At 34.3% G+C, this 25,750-nt stretch overlaps 1 protein-coding gene across 1 annotated transcript; it reads left to right on the top strand.

The window, feature by feature from the left end:
• The first annotated feature begins 13,968 nt into the window (after positions 1–13,968).
• LOC143534491 (mitogen-activated protein kinase kinase 9) lies at positions 13,969–14,915 on the top strand. The gene has a single exon (XM_077028963.1). The coding sequence runs from the start codon at positions 13,989–13,991 to the stop codon at positions 14,913–14,915; it is 927 nt and encodes a 308-aa protein (XP_076885078.1). The 5' UTR covers positions 13,969–13,988.
• The last annotated feature ends 10,835 nt before the right edge of the window (positions 14,916–25,750 follow it).

Raw genomic sequence — 25,750 nt, 5'->3', positions numbered from 1 at the left:
AAGATGACACTTCAGTTATTGGTGATTAAGTGAAACCTTTATTAATATTTTGAGTGTTTTGGACTTTTACTTCTAATCAAGTGAACTCTTTATTAGTATTTAGAATGTTTTGGACTTTTACTTCTCTTCTGTATGGGTGGTATGGACCTTCTAAGATTGTATCTTTTTCCACCATGTTTGTTGATCTTGGTGTTAATCAATGACTTCTTGTTTGGTATTCGTCTAGTAAATACTCGCAACGGTACCAGGTGAATTTGTCGGTCTATTTATGTTGTTAATGATAATACCTATATAACTATAAACACATTGAAAAGTTTATTCTGACCAACATGCTACTTTTTTTTTAAGTTCAGCCATACTATATAACTATAAACGCATTGAAAATGTTTCTAAAAAATATAGTGTAAAAGATGTTGAAAATGTTTCATAGCAGCAACGTGATAAAAGAAGAATTGCAACCCTTAGGGACAACTGATTCCGAAACAGAAAAACTCAATTGCCTCGAAAAGATCCTCTTTTATTGGCTACCAAAAATGTTTAACGTCCAAGTTAAACAGAGGGCCTTCAAAAGGTCAAGGCTTTAACGTCCACCACCATCCCCACCAAAGAAGACGGGTTACCATCGAATACACTATTTTGCATCAACCATATAACCTGGAAGGAAGTGATGATATACCACGAATTGCTTTGGACACCTTATAGGGTTCCTTCAAGTATTAAGTCATCTCCAAAAGATCTTGAATACGGCTAAAGGAGGATTTTACACCACAACGGACCACTTTCCATAGAGTTGGCGATGCCTCACGAGACATAAAAGTGATATGACGCCTCTTCAATCTCGAGCAGTCAGTTTAAAATTTTTAATTTTATTTTTTTTCTTTCATTATAACGAAAGAAAATATATAAGTACAAAATTTTGTTATTTAATGTGGCTTTAACCTTTTGTTTTAGCATAAACATTAACATTGTAAACTTGTTCTCTTTTAGTTTCTAATTTAAATAGGTGACAAGACCCGTCTCAACGAATTCCGTCATTGGTTAACTTCGTTAACACCAACATTATTTAGAAAAACAAATATGTAAATGCCCAAAACATTATCGGCACACATACAATTTACAACTTAAGTGAGCTCGGTCGATATCGATTACATTCGTTACGGTACTGATGTGCTTGTGTGTATCATGATTAAAATGAAGTAAAATGCATAGTTTAGATTTTTTTTTTTGCAAAATGGAACGCACTACTTTGGCATGCTTATATGTGTAGGGGAGCAGATGGAAGAAGCATACCGATGTGGAGAGCTGGTCACGAAGTTAGAAGCAAGTTCGGTTACTGAGAAACAACAAAATAGAAAAATTAAAGCCCACCGAAATTACACTACATTCACTGTAATTTACGGTGAATTTTAAACATGTTAGTCCACCATAGAACAGGGGGGGGCGTATTTGGGTCTTTTGGGAGCATATTTGGAATTTTGGACAACCGTAATTTACGGTGAGACACCGTATTTTACGATGATGGAAGTTTTGGACAGATTCAAATGCATTCTGATCGGGATTCTCTTCACCTAAGGGGTTAGAGAACGAAGGAGATCAAGTGACAAGGCCTCTAAACTTCAATTTCTTCATGACTCCTACCCGAAATCGCAACATATCAAGGTTTCTACTAAGCATGTGTGCTTAAAACCCTCGTGATCATAACCGAGGCTTGGGTTTGTGTGTCATTTAGTTCAATTTGAGTTTCTAATCTACGTTGAACATGATTACATTGTTTTTGTTAAAGGTCATTGGCAATTATGGTGTTTTCATGTGTTTTATGCAAGTTTACGTTAGTTAGTTGACTAGAATCACTTCATGTATCTTTAATTTATTGGTGTTTGATCACTAAATGTTTAGATATATAATAGAAGGTCATGTTAATATGTTGGTATTTGATTGATCACCTTGTGTCATCTAATTATCTCGGTGTTTATTCGTTGTAAGTTAGATATACAGCTTGTAGGTTCTTCATTACACATTCTAAACTTGTTTAATTGAAGTTATGCCTATGATACTTTCCATATTTGGTCTAGAAACTCAGATTACTAATTGTATTATCAAATCTATAAACTTCGTTGAGTTCATTGTTTAAATCAATTGTTTTCTAATTTATTATGTAAGTGTTAGTCATATGAATTACAGCAAGCAATCTAATCGCAGTTTGCATATTATGTTTTGCAATCATTTAATTTTAAACATCAACCACTAACTCTTCGTAGCTTGACATCTTATTTACCCTATCTAATTTAGGTGATTAGGACATATAACTCTTCTATCTTTGATCAACACTTCGACATCGATCACGTAGTAATACTAAACTCAAAAAATAAATTAGTTAGCGCTCATATGATTAAAATAAAATATTGAAGATGATGTTTATTCAGTCGGGAAAACCAAGGCATTGTGGCGATAAGCCGACGCGAACCGATGCGCTATTGGTTAAGTTCGCAGCGGTACCAAAATTAAACCCAAAAATAATTTCGTCAAATTAACATATTTATAATAACAAAATGAAATAAATGATAAAAAAAACATGTAAAAAACCTCAAAAATAATCAAACAGTTTTTATTTATGCGTTTCTAAACAAACTTTGTTAGTGGGGCTTCACCAAAATTTTTTTTTCTTGACAAAGTTAGGTTTCGAGCATGGGAAGTCTAACTCATCTTTAACCATATTTATAAAACTTTTGAGTGATTTGAGTAAATAGCAAAAGAGAACTACTAAAATATTAAAAAAAAAAAAAAAGAAAGAAAAGAAAAAGAAAAAATCTTTTGTGAGTCAACCCGTGCATAGTTGCATAAAAACCAATTTTACTTTAAAAATAAAATATGTTTACAATTAAATTGCCCACCATAGCAATCCTGAATATATTTAGAAAGCATTTTTAATTGAAAAAAATACTTGTGAGAAATTTTAAAATAATATAAGATGTCCCACGTGTTGTGATCCGATCTTATTCTCATTCAAGCATTTTTAACATGACCTGGCATGACTTGAATCCGTCCTAAACCTGACACCCTCTCTTTTTTATGAGGCTATTATATCGTTCATTTTTACTATACTTGTCTAATAATCATCATAATAGTAACTTTTATAATTGCTTCATCGTTAAAATGATTGAACTAACCATAAAATTTTGTAAATTCACTGTTACTAAGATTTACTTTTAGTGGTTTCTTTAACCATTAGTCAAGATACTTGTGTGATCTTAATGTACTATATGTAATTATGTTTGTACTATGCTACATGACCAATAGAAAAAAGGCAAAAGGGAATCTTGTTAAGTTGTACGTTTAAGCTCTCTTTACAGTCTTTGCTATTTTAGTATTTTGTTTGTAGCAAGCCTGCATGAACCAATAAAAAGAAAGCAAAAAAGAATATGTTACATTGTAATTCATTTCGTATATTTTTGTTTGTATCTTGCTACATGGAGCACTAATGAAATGACAAAAAGAAACAAAGATTACGTAAAAAAGTAAATCATGCTAATTAATATATAACTAATTTAAGAGTTTCAAAATGTTTTATATGACATACGAGTAGGGTTGTAAACAAGTTGAACCAGACAAGACATTAATCATGTTTGTTTAATAAGTTTTTATCGGACAAATGAATGGTTTATGGACACCAAACAAATAAAATTTCTTGTATAGACACAAATGAACATAAATAATGTTTTACTTGATTTTGCTAACCGGTAATGGTTAATGCCAATGGTATGGTCCATCTACCAAGTTTTTGTTGACAATTTTTTTTTAACATTCATATGTTAATTTACTTATAAATTAATCATATAATACTCACGTATATTTTTTTACTAACACATTATATTTTTAACATTAGAGAACATAAACGGACGTTAACAAACACCTTATCAACCATTCACGAGCACAGTTTAAAGGACATGACCTTCGTTCATTTTCGCTCATTTAGTTAATCAAATAAAATTTCTTGTTCGTCTTCGTTCAATTATTAAATGAACGAACTTCTCACCAAACAATTCGTCGAACTTCTGGTTCATTTACAGCCATACGAACAAGTTTAGACCGGTGGCATCGAATACATGAATTTAATATATATATATAAGAGTGTTATTCTTGTTCCATTAAATATGATATACTCTTAAGTTGTTATTTATAATTAGAAAGTTTAAATGATTTATTTGTGTTCGCTTATTTAAAAACCCTTTGCAAACCTTCATCTTGTTATTTTTATTTTTCAAAACCACCCACCAAACCGTAGAGAGAGTGTCCAAACAAGGTAACAAACGCCGGCTAGATATACAGTTAGGGGGTGTTTAGGATTTCGTTTTTCATTAAGTTAATAAGTTACAAAAGTATAACTTATGAAACTTTTCATCTCACAATATAAGCAATCCCAAACACCTTATCAATTTTCAAAAAGCCAATAAGTTAAAAGCTGATGAAAATAAGGAATCCCAAACACCCCTTAATTACCTTTTTGCCATCCAAATCCTAGGTGTAAATACCTTCTTATAACTCCATCATCCTCATTTCCACCTCCCAAAACCCTAGCCGAGATAAGAGGCAGCCGGATTTCCGGCAGCCGACCGCCGGCAGTGACATAGGCGGATAACACAGCTCACACACTAACAGACATCACCACTTCATCCCCCATTTTCGTTCCAGCCTCACACACTTGATTTTAAGCGTTAATCCGACGACCTAAACGGATTCCGACGACTTAGAGAACGAAAAATGGTGTTCTGCCAGCAAAGGCGACGGTGGTGGTCAACACTAGTCAACCTCGGGTCAAACTGTTGGTCAACTCTTCTCGGGAACGAGTCAAAACAGAAAAGGACCTCGGGAATGAGTTCTTGACCAACCCGAGCATTAGTGGTCAAACCAAGCGAGTAGGTATAAACTTATTTTTATTTATGTTATAAAGGAGATGTGTCCAGATTAGATTACATAAAGATCTTAAGTTATTTAATGTTGGAATCGGTGGTCTCGGAAATATAACAATCTCTCACAAATGGTTAATGTGTTAGGTTACATAAATGGTTGGGTGGGGGTCCCGTCTAAGCTTTTGCTTAGAATAGTAGTGGGTTGCCCATGCAATCGGTTGCCAAGTAGGTTAGGGCTCGGTCGGGTAGGGGGTCCCGTCTAAGCTTTTGCTTAGAATAGTAGTGGGTTGCCCACGCAATCGGTTGTCAAGTAGGTTAGGGCTAGGTCTCGGGGTTTCGTTTAAGCGAACCGGATAAAGACACGCTGACCTTGATATTATCTTCAAGAAATTGACCATCCACTCGTCGCGATTGTTTTACGATTTAGCCACAAAACCCGCGATGGACCTCAGTTAACGTCCCACTTCCCGTCAGAGGCGACCAAATCCAGAGTCTCATTTTCTCGAGTTACCGAGTGATTTCGAAGCACCAGATGGGCTGAGTGTTGTTTACCTGCCTGACAAGTCGCTTCCGCGCTTAGACTTTCTCTTCAAGGTACCACAAACCTTGTTACCGGTAGACCATGGATCATTTCACTCATTTCATGTGACTAAAACTAATGAAGATACTTTGAATGTATTTTTTTTAAATGAGATTAAAAGATGATAATGACTGGTTTGTGGTTATTTTGAGGTTCGGCCACCAAACCCAGAAGTGGATTTCAGTAGAAACAAGATTTCAAGTTGAAGTTGGGCCAGAGATCTTAATTGAGGTGTTTTGAAGTGGGTTGCAGATTTCTAAATATTAAGAAGATGACATTTTTAGAGACTTTAACCTTTTTTGCGGATTTTAAATATTAAGAAGATGACACTTCTAGAGACTGTTTTAACTTCTTTTATTGGCATGTATAAATATGTATTGAAATTTTATTCTAGAAAGATCCATTGGTGGTGGATAGATTTGGTTGTTTGGATAAAATAATTTGGTGACACAGGTTTGGTATGGTAACTGTTTAAATGAGCAATGCATAGAAGAATATGTTGGCATTTTGAAAAAAAATAATTATGTTGTTTGTTTAAACTCTAAATCTAAAAGAATAGTTTTTACACTCGAAATACATAATAATTTGTCCAATATTGTTCATAACTTCCGAATTTGTAGTTAAAAGGTCAAAATAGCTAGAAAGTTAAAGATTTCACGTAACAAAAGTGGTATGGATAATTAATACCCACTAAAGGTGTTACTTCTTTGACGGTCTGTGATACGATCATCCTGCATTAGCTTTAGTTCGGTTGACTGGACTTGAACGGTGACTAGCCTCGACTCTCGAGTCATGGTTGAGGCATCTTTGGTCGGTGACTTAGCCAAGGCTTGGCCTTATGCTCCAACAAGCAATAAAAGTATTTGGAAACCTATAAACATGATCAGCAAAGGTGGTGGAGGTGGTGACAGCAGTGGGCCCAAAGGCGGTGGAAATGGTGGTAAAGTGGTGGTGGATGTGACTACCTGAAGGGTATTTTGAAGGGATAAATCTTATAGGTTATGTAACAAGTGACATGAGTTAAGGGTACCATTTCATAATTATATCCTAAATAAATATTTACTTTGAAATGTTTTAGTATGTGTTTATCTTTCTTGGTAGTGTCTCAAAATATTTTTAGTAATTAGTTATAAATCTAGAGTTTTATTTTATTCTTCTAAAGTTCTCTATGAAAGGGTCCAAATTATCATTTTATAGAATTATTTTATTTTCTAGAATTTTAAAATGATTTTGATTCTAACAACTATGGTTTATATTTAATTATTCGTTATACTATTCTATAGTTTATTCTATATCAAATGATTATTTATCTAATTATTTTGTATTTTATTGAATATATAAAATGAGCATAGTACGCATTATACTAGAGAAAATTACTGTTTGTGTTCATGTGGTTTTAAGACAGAGGCACAATGAGTCTATGAAAAAGTTTTTGAACTGGTTGAGTTCATATAGTTTCAAAAATGAATCAATTGAGTCTCTGCCATTACTTAACTTTTAAGGTAAACTTTTATTTTACTGAAATCATGGGGACTTAAATTGTTCACTTCTGAAACCATAGGAACTTAAATTGTTCATTTCTGAAACAACGGGGACTTCATCAGTTCAAAATTTTTTTCGAAAACTCGTTGTGTCTCCGCCCTAAAACCACAGGACCGCAAACAGTAATTTTCTCCATTATACTATTATACTATACTATATAGTAAAAGAGAAAGTCTGCTACAGTATTGGGGGAGTGTAGATCCAATCTTCCAGCTCTAGGCCTTTTATTAGTTAGCCCCGGTAAAGTCCCCAGGCGACGTACTAAGTGTCTTTTTTTTTTTAATATTTTGGAATCTGTTTTAATATTTGAAAGTAACAAAAGTAACAAACATGGAAGTTGGTGTGGTGGTAGTGCAGTGTTGTAGCACAAGTTCGATCCTTAGCTCAAAGCCGGGGCTATTTTTTTTTTTTTCGGGTTCAATTTTTTTTTTATTATTTTTTTAATAGAAATAGATTTTTGTGTTTATAAATTTCTTACTAAATCAAGTAATGGAAAGGGTGGTGTGGTGGTAAAGTTATCATGTATGTTTAAATCATGTGACCGGCGCGATTGTTGCAAGGTGGGAGATAGACGATAAGCGTTGGTGTTAAACGTACACCAAATTGCCTAACTAAACGTAGCACCATAAATGGAAGGAACTTTTGTAACAATTAATAAATCACACCCACTACCTAGCTAAACAGAGAAACAACTACAACGAAGGTACACCGACACAATCGCCTGTCTAGCTAAATGGAGAAACAACTAAAACAAAGGTACACGGGCGTTAACACCTAGTTGTGTTTAATTGATATATATTTAAGTAAGTTACTATGTAACAGGTGTGAAACTGTTGACTAATCGAGGCACTAGGATTACTGACTTGTCATTCTTAGCAATAATATACGCCTTTGCCGGGAAAATCTTAATAGGTATCAATTTAGCTAATAATTTATCTAATGCGTAAGTTTAGGGTTTATGATGGTTTTATACGACGTGGAATGGTTGTTAGAGGTCCGATTTTAATTTAGAATATTATGAATTCATAAATGATTTGATTAAAGTTTGCCAACATTGTATTGAATCTAAAGTCCGATTTTATTTAAATAGAAGTCTGTTTTTAATTTAGAATTTTTTAATTTAGTAAATGTGATTTACTTGTAAACTAAAAAGAAATACGATATTCATGGGTGCACGTTAGGAGGTGTGAGCACACAGTTGTTCCAAGACTATTTTATGTTCGGTACTAATGAAATGTTACACTTACACATTTGGCCATGGGGGTTTCAAGGGGGCGATACCCCCTTGGCGTCGTTCCTTGTGTGGCCCAAGGGACAATGCCTCTTGCCGGATCAATATGAATGAGAAAATGTTGCATGAAAAATTATATTTAAACATTACTAGGAAGCAAGTTGCCACTTATGTGAAACTTGGTCACCAATTAAGTAGTTCACAACTTCACACAATAATGGCTCTACGTACAAAAGCAGCTAAGTTGGACTTTAATCAAACGTATATGTTGTATTGGTGACTTGGTCGTAAACAAGAGACATGTCAGTACTCCAAAGTCCAAACTTATGGATTATTAGAATCCACTGGCGACTCTCCCAACCAAACATGCTGGTTGTTTCGAAAATTTTTTAAAAAGTTATATTATATAATTATATTATTTATATATGTGTGTGTGAAAAAATATGTATTCATAATTAATATTTAAACGGAATTAAACCCAGTACTAACTTCAATTAAGCCCATTTTTATAAAATTAATAAATTTGTACAACTCAAACGATAACCCAATAAATCTATTTAAAAGTTTAATTGTTTAATTAAAACCACTAACAAAACTCTTTTGTTTAAGGCTCAAAATTTTTTCTTATGTCAATAATAATAATAATAATGACTTTCACATGGAACAACAAATTAATATAACTTGTTGTTCAAGAGGAGAAAATCAAACCTATTAGACATGGTTCGATCAATGATGTGTAATTTGTTTGGGTTTAAAAAGTTTGACCATTCTCGTAAATAATTTGTGTAGGAGATTTTGACAAAGTTACATGATTAATCACGTGTGTTTGCTCAAAAAATAACTATTCGATCTCAAACAAGCACCACATGCTTGGTACCAACGCTTCACGGACTTCGTTCTCAAATTGGGATTTCAACAAAGCCGTTGTGATACTTCGCTGTTTATTTTACACCATGGGAATGATCTGTTACGACAACAGCTTGTGTCACCTTGCCAATGAGTTTGCCAACAAAGTTAAGTAACCAATCGGGCAACGACCTTGACAACCCAACCTTATATCGTAGCCATGAAGGAGCTTTACAATTCTTGACTTTCACTCGTCCGGGTATTAGCTAGGTATGCCTCCACATGCAAGCTGGCTATTAAAACAGATAATTGGAGTGCACTGAAACGCATCATTCGGTACATCAAAGGAACCGCTTCGATCTCTTGGTCTTACTCTTGGCAGTACCCTCACTTATGGCATATATAGTTTACTATGGTTCTAACCTTATATCATGGTCCCATAAACTTAAAGCTACCATTTCTAGATCAAGCGCCGAGGCCGAATATAGGGGTGTTGCAAACGTGGTAGCTGACATATGTTGGTATTTTGGTATGGTACCATATTTCAGTTTTGTTCTCTAATCTTCAATGATTTTGATACCAGTATCATTACTTCCAAATTGGTTAAGTCGGTATGGGTACCAAATAGGCAAAATTAGTACCCGACCAATTTTCATATGTTCTCGGCCATTTTTAGTAGTGATTAGAATCGGTACCAAATTGGTTAAGTCAGTCAGTGCATGTATTTTTTTTGTTCCAACTGATACCGTACCCGTACTAGTCAATATTCGGGAAAATTCTTATCCCTGTTGTTAGGCTGTGTGTAGTAGGGCTACAAATGGAGCGATTTTGGATGATATTTTGAAGGAACACCCCCCCCACCCCCCCGCGGATAAGAGGGGAGACAAGGGGGAAGGGGGGCGACGAGAATTTATCGCCCGGGTTTGTTTTGTGTTTTTTATTATTATTATATTATATGTGTATATTAGGCTACAAAAACCACTACCCTAAAACAAAAATTCTCCATTTACTGGCTAGGCGTCACATGACACTTATACCCTCCAATTTGTAGCTTCCACTACACAGTCTCAGTTAGGGATGAGCAAAATTCGGTATGGTATCGGTACCGGTACCGATTTGGTACCGTCGGTACCGAATCGGTACCAAGGTTTTGAGTTTTCGGGACCGGTACGGTACCGGTATTTCCCGAATTTTACCTTAAATACCGGTATCGAACCGAACATTTCGGTACCGGTACCGGTATCGAAAATTTGGATTTTCGTGATTAGGATTTTCGGTACCGGTACCGGTAAGGTACGGAGCTCATCCCTAGTCTCAGTGGTTGGATACGTGGTGTATGTAGCTATATTCTTGGTATTTACAAGGCTATTAATAATGTTAGTGGTGTCGATAGTTGTTTTTTGGTTATTTTCTTGTAAGGTTTCAATATTAGGTAACATGTTTTTTTTAATGGCAAATTATTATACAAGTTTTGCTCAGTATAGAACTTGAACCAACAGTATTTATAACATGCGCACAAATCGGTTATTAACCTTCCGGTTATTGGGAAACCCGGTTTTGACTGTGTTGATCAATAATCGGTTCGGTTAATTACCGATTTTCCTATTTCAAAAACCCTAATCAATCAACCGAGATAGGTTATAACCGGTAAAAAAACGGTATTTTAGTTAAAAATAATCAAAAACCAAAAAAATAAAACATGTTTTGATTAACCGGATCGATACTCTAAACCGTTAAAAATAATCAATACTCTAAACCGTTTGGAAACCGCCGCCGGTTAGAATCGAGTTGGAACCGGTTTTTGTGCTAGTGGTTAATAACTGAAACCGATTTCGGTTAATAACCGGTTTCTGTTTAAAAAGACTTTTTTTTTTCACCGCTATTTGTGAGGTATCCATCTTAACAAACATCTTACGTCCAAGTGGTTGCGGGTCATTTGTCTCAAGGGCTGGCTTTGAAAGCGACACAATGGGCTAGGATTCATATTTTATTCAACATATTATCATTTTATAATACTTAAAACTAATCATTTTATTTTCTTGAATTTTATATAGATTTTGATTCTAACAACTAAGCTTCGTTAAATATTGTCTATTGATCCGCGTTTAATTATTTCATATTTTAACTTATTGAATATCAAATGGTACTATAACGTATGATATATATATATTTCATCTTTATAAAATTAATTATTAAACAATTTTTATTGCTGACTATAGTAGGAATAGTGTCGGAGTATTGTAATAGGTGTCACTTTAGCTAGTTTATTTAAGGCTGGTATATTATTTTCTTCTCATCACCAGTTCACCACCGGCTTTAGGGTTTGGTTATTTATATATTTTTAATTTAACTTGTAAACTTTGCTAGACATGAATGTGTTTATTGTTACAACCAAATGATCGATATGAATATATTCATGTGTTACGTATTTGTTTGTTGAACGATTCACAGTTTTGAACACGTCATGGCATCGTGTCTTCTTTTTGGTTTTAATCATTAGAGAACATGTTTTGGTTGTCAGCGTTGAATAGTGGAATGATAATCAATAAGTACCACATCATACAATAAAAAACGACTCGGTAGCTTGATTCGCTAGGAGAGTTATTGCTTGATTGAAGCGTCAACTGGGTTGTCGACCGTCATTAATTCAAGTATATATGTTAAACAAGGATATATCTATATATAGCTTATCAGGGTAGTTTATTCCAAATTTATCAGATTTTTTGTGCTATCAAACTCGAACGTGGATGTAATTTCTTTTTTCTTGTCTCGTATTCTTATGTCATTTTGTTTCATGTTTCTTAACTTAATTGCAACTTAGGTTAACGTTAGTTTATTCCAAATTTATCAGATGTTTGTGTTTAACTTATTATGCTTTTGTAATCATATAAAACGTTTAATACTAACCACATGCTCATCATTGTAGACATGATAACCTATTCACCCTAGCTATTTGTGTTAGCAGGTTAATTAGGTTTTTGAATACCTTGACAACACAAGTATCACTCGGCCTCGTACATAAGTATGGTCGAGACTCTACAAAACCTCATGTTCACACGACCAAATATTAGATACACAATACAACAAATTTGCATGCACATACATGCACCACGGACCAATTACTAAACAACACATTGACATACAAAAGTGCTGATGTCATGGAGGGCGTTAAGGCACAACGAATAGCGGTATTATAATTATCATTATTTTATTATAAACAAGTCATTTTCATCTCCCAATTATTAACATTTGTGACGCTAAAATATCAGGTTACGACGAACTTGCGTGACGCTTGAGTGCGGTTGGATGCGACAAGCTACAAACCCACTTGCTTAGCAGCCACCATAGATGAAATGACTCTTCAACAACTTAACATATTATAACACCACACCCTCAATATTTGTCTTAATGCCATGCTATACCTTTTACAATACTTTTATGTTGACACTCTCCTTCATGTTTTTGTTACTATTACGAAAAATATTATCTAAGTTTGCGATAGGACTACAGAAACACAAGCGAGCCGTTATATGTACATACGGCGCATAAAAGTTATAAACACAATAGTGAATCTATTTTTCATACTTCATAGACGCTCTGAGTGTTAAATTTTGACATGACCGGAAACATATCAATGTATCATATTGTCGTAAAAATCTTTTAGTTGTTAATCGATGGGGACTTTGTCGGTGAGTGGATTGAACAAACGATCTAACACCATCAACCTCTTTTTTGTTGCTCAAAAACATCGATAATTTTTTATAAGTATACAAAATTAATCGAATATTGACCTTGAGTTGGATGCCGCTATATATATTTAAATCAAAGAAGACACCGCTAACTACGATATGAACTAGGTGACTCGAGCAATGGTTAAGATCTTATTATAATTGTTATAAACTTATAATGTTAATACTTAATACCTCAACCCGTTTTTTAATTATATGCTACAAACTATTTATAACCCACGAGCAGTTCACAAACGCATTTACACCCCCAACAACTTGCTTCATTAATCGCTTAAATGTAGCAAGGTACATGTTTCGTTCGGGTATAATTAATGTATTAAGAGCTAAGCAACTAATGCGAAAAAATACCGGTAATCACCAATATCTGAGATATCAGTTATCGCGGTGAGATATCGGTAATTTTAGTATCATGTAAAGTTCATATATATAACAATTTAACACTAATAATTCAGTAAACTTTCATACCATTAACACATTGACCTTTTACAACTTGCAAAACACTAACAATCACAAGTAGGACCGATTAAGACTTAAAACACTAATATTGAACACTAAAATTTATAACTAAGACTTACAACACTGAAATATCAGGAATATCGGTGATATATTGGTCAAATATCGGTCCAATATCTGTGAAATATCACCGATATTTTACCCGATATTTTACCAAGAGACCGATAACCGATATATCACTGATATATCGGCGATATTGACTGCAATAAAGAGTCTATAGATTAAGCTTGATTACAAAAAAAAAGTTCATGGAAGAAAATGTAAATAACATAATAGTTTAGGACAAGAAGTGTAACACCCACTCCACTTGCACAAATTGCAAGTGCACATCAAACAACACATGTCATTAATTAACCATACATTAATTAAATACTAAATTTAAGATAAAAACAAAATCCACCTCACTTTCTAGACTACATGCAGATAATCTTAAAATATGTGGGCCCCATATCCCCATCCTTATGCCTTCCTCTATCTTTATCTTTATATAAAAAAATCCAAACCACGTGCTCCTCACGCCCACTTATATATAACATATTCACATAACATCCCACCACACTTTGCTACTCATACAAGTCATAAGTCACAAGTCACAACTTGTAACATATTATTTTTAGGCTATGGCACTTGTTCGTGAACGCCGGCAGTCAAAACTCGGTCTGCGGCTACCCGAAATCACCGATCGCAGCCCTCGGTTCCCTTTACCGCTCCCTCCAACCGTCTCCCAACAGCCGAAAACCAGCCTGTCCGACTACGAGACAATTCAAGTACTCGGACATGGAAATGGTGGGACCGTCTATAAAGTTGTTAGCAAAAAAACATTAAATGTGTTTGCTTTAAAAGTCGTGCACGCGGATAGCGATCCAATTATGCGGAGACAAATATTCCGCGAGATGGAGATTCTCCGAAGAACAGATTCGCCACATGTTGTCAAATGTCACGACATATTTGAAAAGGATAATGGGGATATCGCGATATTGATGGAGTATATGGACGCGGGTACGTTAGACTCCGTTATTAAAAAGCGGGGCGTGTTAACCGAGCGTGAGCTCGCTAACGTGGCGCGTGAGATCCTAAGCGGACTTAATTATTTACACACGCATAAGATAATTCATCGAGATCTGAAACCCGCTAATCTCCTAGTTAATAAAAATATGGAGGTTAAGATTGCGGATTTTGGGGTGTCTAAGATTATGTGTCGCACGCTTGATGCGTGCGACTCGTATGTGGGCACGTGTGCTTACATGAGTCCGGAGCGGTTTGACCCGGATAGTTACGGGGCGAATTATAATGGTTACTCGGGTGACATATGGAGTCTCGGGTTGACTTTTCTTGAACTTTATATGGGTCATTTCCCGTTGTTGCCAACGGGTCAAAAACCAGACTGGGCGACGCTAATGTGTGCGATATGTTTTGGTGAACCGCCGAGTTTGCCCGAAGGGGCTTCGGAGGAGTTTCGGAGTTTTATCGAGTGTTGTTTGCAGAAGGATTCGGGGAAGAGATGGACTGCGTCGCAGTTACTTTCGCATCCTTTCTGTAGATTGTAGATAACCGGGGAAAATAAGGATCGAACCCGGGTGGATGGATGATGAGATTTTTTTTTTTAAAATTTTTTTTTATTTTATTTTTTTAATGTAAATAGATCGTAGGGAAATTCGAAGTATTTGGAATTTCTTGTTATTTTGTTTTTTCAAGTGTATATTCTCAAATCTCTATTTTGGAAATCAAAATTAAATAAAGTTCATAATAAAGTAGTGGGAAGACCCATACTTAGTAAACAAGTTTAAATTTTTTTTTAATTAAGTCACTCATTCAAATTTTTTCAAATTAGGTTACTGAATCTTTAAATCAAGCCTTGTCAAATAAGATGTTGCATTAAAAAGCAATGGTGGATAGGATGTTACAGTCAGAATTTACAATATATGTAGTTATATTTAAAAAATTATATATATATATACATATATATATATATATATATTAATTATATTAAAACTTAAAAATAAAATTCACGTCACCATTCTATGTTAACATCAAAAAAAGACACAAAGGTTTCCTATGTGAAATAAAAAAGAAAAATGCTAAAAAAAACATGTTAAAACTTATAATTTAAATAAAATATAAAGTTGAGTGACTAGTTACTGTTCTATAAAATTGTCTCTTCTTTTAAGTATAATAATAACGAATTGTCTCTTCTTTTAAGTATAATAATAACGAAAAGCAAATTCTTGATACTATATAGCTTAGTTTAGCACTTGACCTATTTTTGCTACATCTAGTACAATTTTCAACAGGATATACAGTAACAGAATTAATGAGCGTTTACTTGTATTGTTCTAAGAATCGTGGATGACACTATAAGATTAAACTCGTATAAAACTTAGGTAGTGTTCTAAGAATCGTGGATGGCACTATAAGATTAAACTCGAATAAGACTTGGATAGAGTTTGGTATACACTGATGAAAGAGGGATTGAATGATTCATCAGTGTGAATGAAAAAAATGGTGTTTGTTAGCTCAATGTAATAGAATCACCTATTACACATGGAATACAATTTCATTAAAATCATTTCTTTCTAACCCTCTTCTTTTTTTTTATTCCATCCCTCTTTCACCTTGTTTTCTTAACAACACCACTTGACAGCAACCACTACCATCGCCGCCGCCACCACCACCACCACCACCACCACTTAGGGCTGTTCAAAACCGAATATTCGAAGTTTCGGATATCCGAACTTCGGATATCTGGTCCTTTCGGATAGTAGATTTTACTATCCGAATATGAATCCGAATCCGAAGTTGATATTCGAAGTTTCGGATATCCGAACTTCGGATATCTGGTCCTTTCGGATAGTAGATTTTACTATCCGAATCTGAATCCGAAATTATATCTGAAGTTCGGATATTCGAAATTTCGGATATCCGATCGGATAGTAAATCGGATATCCGAAAATCTAAAAAAAAAAACTATTTTAATAATAACCTTACACCATCTCAAGAATCCAAGTTTTTCAATCCAACAAACTAAACAAAAATTGTTCAAAATACAAACAAACAAGCAAATACCACACATTCCATTGTTCAAAATAAACAATCTTCTTAAATACACATCTTAAAAATTAAAAAAGAACAGAGATGAGGGTTGTGGTGAAGATTGACGAAATGATGAGTGTTGTGGTTCGGTGAAGACTGACGAGGGCTATGGTGACGACGGTGAGACGAGGTGGTGAGTGATGGATTGATGGTGAGACGATGGGGGAGGCAGAGCTGCTGCCTGTTGGTTCGTCTGGTCAAGATCTAGTGGAACACTGGAACTAAAAGAATAAAGAGAACAGATGAGAGAATAGAGGTTGGGAGTGGCGTGGAATTGAAAAAAGAAAGGATAAGAATTTGGTTAGAGTATTAATAATTTGATATATAAAATTAAATTAAAAATATAAAACTTATATCGGGTAGTTCGGATATCCGAACTATCCGAAATATCTCAGAAATGCTATCCGAATCTGAATTTTCGGATATCCGAAATTTCGTACATTTCGGATTCGGATTTTCGGATATTTCGGATTCGGTTTCGGATTCAGATTTTTTTGAACACCCCTACCACCACTTGACCGTCACCACCACCGCCGTCGCCACCGTCACCACCATTGTCGTCACCGGAGCTACCACCGTCGCCATTGCATTTTTTTTATTTTGGTAAAAGAAGAAAATTATTTTTATATATAGATATTTTACTTATTTGTATTTCATTTCTACATATTTTGTGAATACTAAATAATATAAAGTAATAATTCATTTCATTCTTACAGGTTAACCAAACAAAACAAAGAAACGGTAATGATCCATTTTATTCCGTTTTTTTCATTCAATTTCTCCTTCATTCCATTACACCAAATATAGCTTTAGAGAACTCGAATGATTTGATGATACGTCGTGAGCAAAATTTGTACCGTGCGAATTTGTGACCAAATTTGTAATATCTCAATGTTTTAATTGGATCCCTTCTTTAACAATTGGATCCTTCATGAACCGGCTGGATAAGATCCAAGCCCAATTTCAATTGTAACTCCAAAAGGACCAAAACCCATCCAAATGCATATTAAGCCCATAGCTCATATCGATTATTTTATTTAAAAAAAAACAATCATTGATATATAGCCCGAGGAGGCGATGAGTGCCCGACAAAGCACTTAACATATTGGAAATAAACGAGCATGCGCTTCCGCATTCTTCTAACTCGTTAATGACTAATAATGTTTATTAGATCATCAAGTTAACCTATTAACACTAAAATCATGTTAATAACATTAAAATTACCAACATTTATTATGTAGACCTTTAGTAGCATATATACTATTTTCATTTTATAATTATTAATTTGTTGAATATGGGCGTTTTGACTTGCCATAAATAACTAAATATGCGCTACCAAAAGTTGCAGCAGATTGGCTCTATGTTTACATAGTCCCATCCCGCCCTTTCATAAAGATTTTTGGTTGCTTTGTATTCAGGCTGATTAATTTCTCAATTAGAACAAGATAACATTAGATCCTATCTAATTATCCGATTAAACCAACGTATCATTAAACCTTATGTAATAATTCGATGCATGTTTGATTATCCATTATTAAATTAATAAGAATGAATGATCACATTTTCTTAATCAACGAAAACAAATAAGAAAAACTGTCATTTTAAAACATTTTATATACTCATTTAGTATTAAATCAAACGTGAATAAATGATAGTTTGTTTGCTACGGCCTTATTACATTACAAACATTGATAACTTGTCAAAGTAAAACAAGTAACACATGGACGAACTAAAGAGTCCCATATGGATTGATTTCACACCTTACACCTATGATCAAAATCTCAATATACTAATTTTATGATTTTAAATTACGAGTCATATTACACTAATTTGTCATGTTACATTATTTTTATCATACCTAAACTCTAAATTTTAAAGAATTTGCAATTGATTTAGTGTGCAATAGGAAATATAAAACAATTTAAAGTAGACCATGAACTTAACTTTAATATGTAAGTATTTTATTTAATAATTAACCTAATATCCAACAGAACTTAGGTAGACCCTTAAAACCCGAAAGTAGCTTGTTCATTGTTTTCCTTGAATTATTAAGATATAAAATAGTTCACTTATTAACTCGTATAATTAATTAGTACCGGTGTTATTTGAGGTTTGTATGATCTAATACTTATTGTTATCTTGTAACTAGATTAACATGTAAAGAAAATCAATATATATATATAAAAAGAAAAAAAGAAAAACAAGTCATCTCCTTGAGCTTTAAGCTGACTCGATATGAACACCTGCTAAGCCAATTTTAGGTCGCTACGAACATGTTAACTCAAGTTTGTTTTATTAGTATCTGGCATCAACTTGAGTCTGAATTGACGTTGACTACCTGACTCATATTTATTGATCAACTATTTGTTATTGAAACACAAGTAGTGGCTATGTTTCTTTATGTGAAGATTAGGATTCACAAGCAATTGCGATCTGAGTCATCTTCTAATATCTAGCATGTCCTTTTCAGTCTACTAATAAGTAACAAAAACTAAAATGTTTACATATTCATGGTCGTGATCAATCAATTAAATATGTCAAAAAATACAACCAAATGTATAAAATTACACACAAGATTCGTTTGTCCCTTTGCAAGGCTTACAAAACCTATTAGTTTGTTTTCATAACCTACGTGTTACCTATAAATGGTCATTTTCAGTGGATAACTAATGTAGCGTGTACGTAGCGATAATAAAACATATACGTGTAAAAAAAGTTATTATACCTAAAATAAATAAATAAATGAAAGCCTTGAAATTAAAAGAAAAATATATATATGAAATGAACAAAAGAAGCCAAATCAAAATTGCTCAAGTACAATATATGGTCAAAATTTTGGAGCTTCAGTATACATTCATGGAACATTCATGTGTTCACAATTTTTAGGAGACAAATTTTCTAAGTTTGGTTTGTTAGTGTCCATCAACTTTGTTTTAAGATTGTCGAATCGGATCTGGTTGAACGCAAACGAACTCTAGTGCTCAGTCTAGAGTTCCAAACGAACTTTGATTCTCGATTCATTGTACTAGCTAAGTTCGCATAAACTCTATTTTCCAATCCATTGTTTTTCATATAATAACTTTTTATGTAGGTGATTTTAATGTAGGTAAAAAAAACCAAAATTAAAAAACAACCTATGGGTTACTTGCAGTGTTGTAAAAATCGCTAGTCGCTAGTCGGGCGGTGTAGGGTGGGGACTAGCGATTAATCAGGATTAATCGAGACTAATCGGGATTAATCGGATCGGATTTTAATGAATAATTTTCAATTTTATATATACATGCACACATTTCAATATGCAATTTTTAGGTTTATACATACATAAACACATTTTGGCCGAAATTTGGTTGGAATCTCGCCGGAAAAAATCGCTGGTTTTTTATGGAATCTCGCTGGAAACTGCCGATTTTGGCCGGATTTGACCGTTGACCGATTAATTGGCCGATTAACCCAAAATTAATCAATGAAGTGGAGAATAACAATTAATCGGGAATTAATCGTTGCCTTGTCTGGATTTTTGCAACACTGATTACTTGGGCTTCAACAATATAGTCATTACATAAAAATAATTCTCCTAACCTTATTCAGCAACTGCATATATGCGCGCTCTTTTTAGCTATGGAGTTATATTGTAAAAATTTGTGAAGTACGTAGTTGTATTCTTAATTCATTGAATGATAATGATATCTGAATTTGTGTTCAAAATAATATTTTAAGGAAAACGTAATTCTTGGTTCTTGTTCATCTAAAGGTCTCTAGAGGAATAAAGGCACTTCCCTAATTGAGGCCTTTAAGTTTATCACATTATAAATAGTACTTAACTTTTTAGCAATATCAAACTTTTTGTAACTTTCTTTAATGCAAACTCTTTAATAAAATTTAATAATTAATAACTTCGATTTAAGTTGATAATCTTATTCGCCTATTTGTTACCTGTGGTAGTATCTAACATTAAAACAACTAATGAGGTGGCGGTTCATTGACAAAGACAAAGTCTTTAAACACCTAGGGTTGAAAGAGAAGGTCTTAATTCAAATCCTACAAACAATAGAGATTAAGAAAATAACTCACCATTCACAAAAATCTGGCAATAAAACAAAATTGTATAATTTTCCGAAGAAAAAAGAAAACTTTTTTTTTAATTTTCATACGCAACCTTTAAATAAATGGTTGATATCATTATGTAAATACATATTTAAAATGAATTAAAACTAAAGCTTTTCATACATTTATTTTTGTTGTTAATCATAAGAACCTATTAAAATATACTAGTTAAGATTTGAGCATGTATTTGAATGAAGGATAGAAGTTTGAATCGAGCTTGAGATAGATGGAAATGGTTGGTTCTGTCTTTTGTTTTTGTTGTGTACTTAAATGCACAATGTTGTAGTAATCATTAGTCGCTAGTCGCCCAGGGAAGTGGGGACAAAGACTAGCGATTAATTGAGTATTAATCAGGTTTAATCGGGCTCTAGTTGAAATTTTTACAACCAGCTCCGGCTAGCTACTTTTTAGTGGGGGTATTGGTTTATGGAAATTTACAATTAAAAAAAAGTTAAGACCATTTGATATACAGGATTTAAATTGTATGAGTTGGGAATCAACCGACCAATAATTGTGAAACCCTTAAATATACAAAAGTAGTTCAAACTTGAAGTATGTGAAAATATTAAAAGCGGCCACTCTTATAAAAGAAACCAACAAAAGTATGAAAAAGTTTCCACTTCAATTTGTGAATACCAGGAATTTCTGAGTAGTAAACTTTGTAGTGCTTGAAATTAATTTTTCAATGTTTTTTAAGTTTTATTTTCAAACAAGTTTACAGAATCTCAATTAAATCTATAAATTCTTAATTTAAAAAGCAGTGTGAGCATCGATATAGCACCGCTAGCCCTGATAGCAAAACTAAGTTGTTTAAAAATAACATTCAGAGAACGTGGTGTCATGACATTACTATTCATTACACGATGGACACGACTAAGTAGCTTTACAACATCAAATGCTAAGAAATAAAAAGTATCAAGTGCGAATGGTATAAACACGTGTTGGTTGCCAAGACACACTTTCTCGTGTTTGGTTACTTTGAATGAAGGCTGAAGTAACTTTTTATGTAATCTAACCCAATGTGAAAACACTACTACTCAAGCTCACAATGAAAAAACCCCTGTCAGATCTACGCATGCGGGTTTCCCTCCTATCCATCCAAAAACTAAAATGTCAACTGGTCTAAAAGCTGACCTTAAATCCAATGGGACGGGAAACAAATTCACAGGTATTTTTTTCCTAATATGGTTTAACTTTTAGGATTATACTTTAACCTGCCTTTTTTACATGCTTTAACAAACCATTTTAAATGGTCATTTTTCTCCTACTAATAAAAATTCACATATCCGTCACTCTTTGTAACTAACTACAAATATAACAGCCAACAACTACGTACAAAACTACAAATGAATAATATGATTCTCGCATTAATCTATTTAAAATTACTTATGTAATTCCTTTAACTTAATATCTTGTCACGACTTTGGTTGAAGATGATAGAATTATAAAGTCTTAAATCTTAATGATGAGTAGATGACAATTTAGAGAACGTACAAAGCTTAGGCTAAGGGGTGTGGGGGGCTCTAATGGGGGCTCCAGCCAATAATATTATGACGTGTGGCAGAGGGAGAAACTGGATAAGGGGGGTGTTGGAGCCCCTGGCCCTGGTGTGGAGGGGCTCCAGCAGGGGCTCCAGCGGATTTTTTTTTTATTTTTTTATAAATGTATTAAAAAAACGTATTATTAAAAAAACTCATAAATTATTTAAAAAAACACACATTTTTTTTAAAATTCAAATTACAAAAAAAAACATACTAAAAATTAAAAAACAATAATACTTAATAATAACACTAATCTAATACAAGATCATCGGGTCGCCTCGCCCACAAATGTTCAACCAACTCATGTCGAAGATCCCCGTGTATCTCACGGCTCTTGATATTTGCTATGTTATGAAGTCTTTGTTGATCACTGATTGTGGACGGTTGTGGCGGAATGTCACCTTGGTAGTTTTGGCAGATAGCTTTGCCCTCGTCTTCTAACGTCATGTTGTGCAGGATCAGACACGTGTAGACGACGTCCGTTATCCTCTCCCGAGTCCAATAACGTATCGGGTTCGCCAGAACATAATATTGTTTTTTTATAGCTCCAAAAGCTCTTTCAATATCTTTTCTAGCAGACTCTTGCTTCTTCGTAAAATACTTCCGTTTGTCGGCGATTGGATCTGTAAAAGCTTGAACTAACAAAGCCCATTCGTTGTAAATACCACCGACCAGATAGTACCCGTACTTGAAGAGTTCTCCATTTGCAACAAAAGATTGAGGTGGTTCAACCCCGTCGATAAGGTCGTTGATCAAATTTGACTGATCGATAACATTAAGTCGTTATTTGACCCAGCAACACCAAAAAAAGCATGCCAAAACCAAAGATCCTGTGACACCGCCGCCTCAAGTATAAGGGTCGGCCCTTCATGATCACCACGGTGGAACTGACCTCGCCAGGCCGTTGGACACATAGCCCATCCAACATGCGTACAATCGATGCTACCTAGCATCCTAGGAAAACCATGTTTTTCTGCGTGCACCTCATATATGCGTTGGATGTCATACATTGTAGGTTTACGCAGATATCTCCGAGCGTAAGTCGATATGACTCCTACGTATAATATATATTACAAAATGTAATAAATATTTAATAAAAAGTAAAATTAATGTTTTTTACCTTGGCAGAAAAAATGAAGGGATTCACGTGCAACCCTTTTCGACATCTGTAAATACTCATCCAAAGCGTCCGACGAGATGCCGTACGCTAATTGACGGATAGCAGCCGTGCATTTTTGAAGAGGGGTAAAACCGGGGAGACCCCTAGCATCCTCCCTTTGTTGAAAAAAGGGATACCGTGCCTCTAAATCACTTGCTATACGCATGAACAATTGTCTGCTCATTCGGAAACGAGTTCGAAAATCCGACTCCTCATATACCGGTTGAGGGCTAAAATAATGCCTAAACAAAGTATCGTTAGCACCCGATCGATCACGATCACGAGGTGGTGCTCTAACCCTCGGGAGGCGAGTTTGATGGGCTTGATTTTGCAAGAGATCGACCACGGTTGCGGTCAAAACTCCCCCTACATGAAGAAGCAAATCATCCTCTTCGGAGGAGTCGGAATCAGACGAGTACGACGACATTATTTTTAAAATAAAAATTGGGAAGATGGGTTGATTTTGGGTTTTATTTTGAAGTTGTGGTGATTGATATGAGTGAAATGGGGTATTTTATAGATGAAATGGGGTATTATTTAGGTAAAAAATATTTTTTTTTTATTTTTATAAATCCCAACGGCTATTTTCTCACTTCCCAACGGCTATTTCTCTCTCTTCTCCCGCGACCAGGCTCACGCCTGCCTGGATTTCCGCGCTCGCGCCCCGCTCGCGCCTCGGCTCGCGCCCCGGTGGTGTGGGGTTAGCGCCCCGAGGCGCGAGCGGAGCCCCTCCCGCGCCCAGGTTAGCGCCCCACACCCCTCAGCCTTAGTGATTAATTAAAGTAACTAATTGAGTGACATGAGAATATTTAACATGGTGGAATTGATTATTAGCCGTTGGTTCTGATATTTTGTTATTAAAGAAACACACTAGTTAAATTTAATTAACAAATATTCCCATGTGGACCAACTAAAACACAAATTATTTGTATTTTAAATTGCAATTATAAATTGTATGATCTCTAAATATCTGATTAAATTTAATGAAAAGCTTTTGGGTTAGACCACCATGTATTTTTAAATAAAATAAAGTTTATGCAATTGGCATAGAAAAACATTTTTAAAGAAAATATTTTTTGGTTTGTACCTAATATTTCAAAGCGGTGGTGTAATTAGGGTTTCCTCCCTTTAAAAGTCGAGGGTTTTAAATCTTGTAGTGAACAAACTATGTAGAGTAAAAATATTTGTTTTTCAAAAAAAAAAGTTTATACGAAATATTAAAACCGGACCCACCCGACAAGTTGAACTGGAAATTGTCTATACATAGTTCGCCTCATTGAGTCTAGTTGGTTCTCGGTTAGACCTATTGACCCAACGAACCAAGCCAACGTTCAGTGCAGAACCTGATATCTCACACCAATTAATATTGTCTGTTTTGCCAATAAAATACTCATAAATTTGCTTTTAAATTTGTTTGAATAAAGTTCTCACCTTGTCCACAACCATTACGTTCAAAACATGTTACTAATATTTACATTCTTATATTTTTAGGCAAATTAGATTTTAATAATCCCAACTTAGAAAGTAGTTGTCATCGGTCCCAACTTTCACACCATTTGTTTTCATTGGACCCCCGTTAAAAAAACTTAACAACGTTAAGTTTTTTCCAAATTTCAAACTGATATTTTAGAAATTTTGAGCGGATGAGGATACGAGTCGATTGATGTAAAACTTACCTTAAAATGGTGTTTCAAGTAGCTTGATTGTTGCTAATTAAAAGTTTAAACACCGGAATTGAAGCATCTTTTAGTCGTTTGTACCACCATTTTGAGGTAAGCTTTACACTAATCGACTCGTACCCTCATTTCGATCAAAAACCCTAAAATATCAGTTTGAAATTTGAAAAAAACTTAACGTCGTTTAGGTTTTTTTTAACGGAGATCCAATGAAAATAATGTTGTAAAAATTGGAACCGGCGACAACTACTTTGTTAGTTGAGATTATTATCGGTTAACTGCATTAAGCTGAGATTATTAAAAATCCAATTTGCCTATTTTTTATGAACCCAACATCAAGAATTTATAAGTGAAAATTAATTATACAAAACGAAAATATCATAAGTGTATTAGTATTTGTATTTGTTTTTGTCATTCATGATTACCACAAGCACACAATCCACACCGTTGGATCCACTGCCCACAGATCCAACGAATAAAACCGTCTTTCACCTCAATCAAACCCTTCTATATAAACTCACATCCTCCCATCATTCCCAAAAAAAATAAATAAATAACAATTTCAATCCCATCAATTTCCCATTCCAAAACCCTCAAATTCACCAAAAGAATAAAAATTATCCTACCAATCATTTCCAATTAGGGAATGCAGAGAGATGATAGGAGACCACCCGCGGCTGTCTACCGGTAGCCGGGTTAACAGACCCATCACTGGCCGCAATTGCCACCGCAAACACGTCGAAGACGGATGATTGGTTCAATTTTTCTTCAACAACAACAATAATAATAACATTATCATCTCGCGCACAATT

Source organism: Bidens hawaiensis, unplaced genomic scaffold (assembly GCF_021521415.1).
Source record: "Bidens hawaiensis isolate Kalapana, Puna unplaced genomic scaffold, B.hawaiensis_p1.1 tig00010168_1, whole genome shotgun sequence".
Lineage (NCBI taxonomy): Eukaryota > Viridiplantae > Streptophyta > Magnoliopsida > Asterales > Asteraceae > Bidens > Bidens hawaiensis.
This window is presented reverse-complemented; position numbering and strand designations above follow the sequence as displayed.

Excerpts from the sequence above, each read along its gene's own strand:
- LOC143534491 (XM_077028963.1), top strand. The coding sequence starts at position 13,989 with ATGGCACTTGTTCGTGAACGCCGGCAGTCAAAACTCGGTCTGCGGCTA.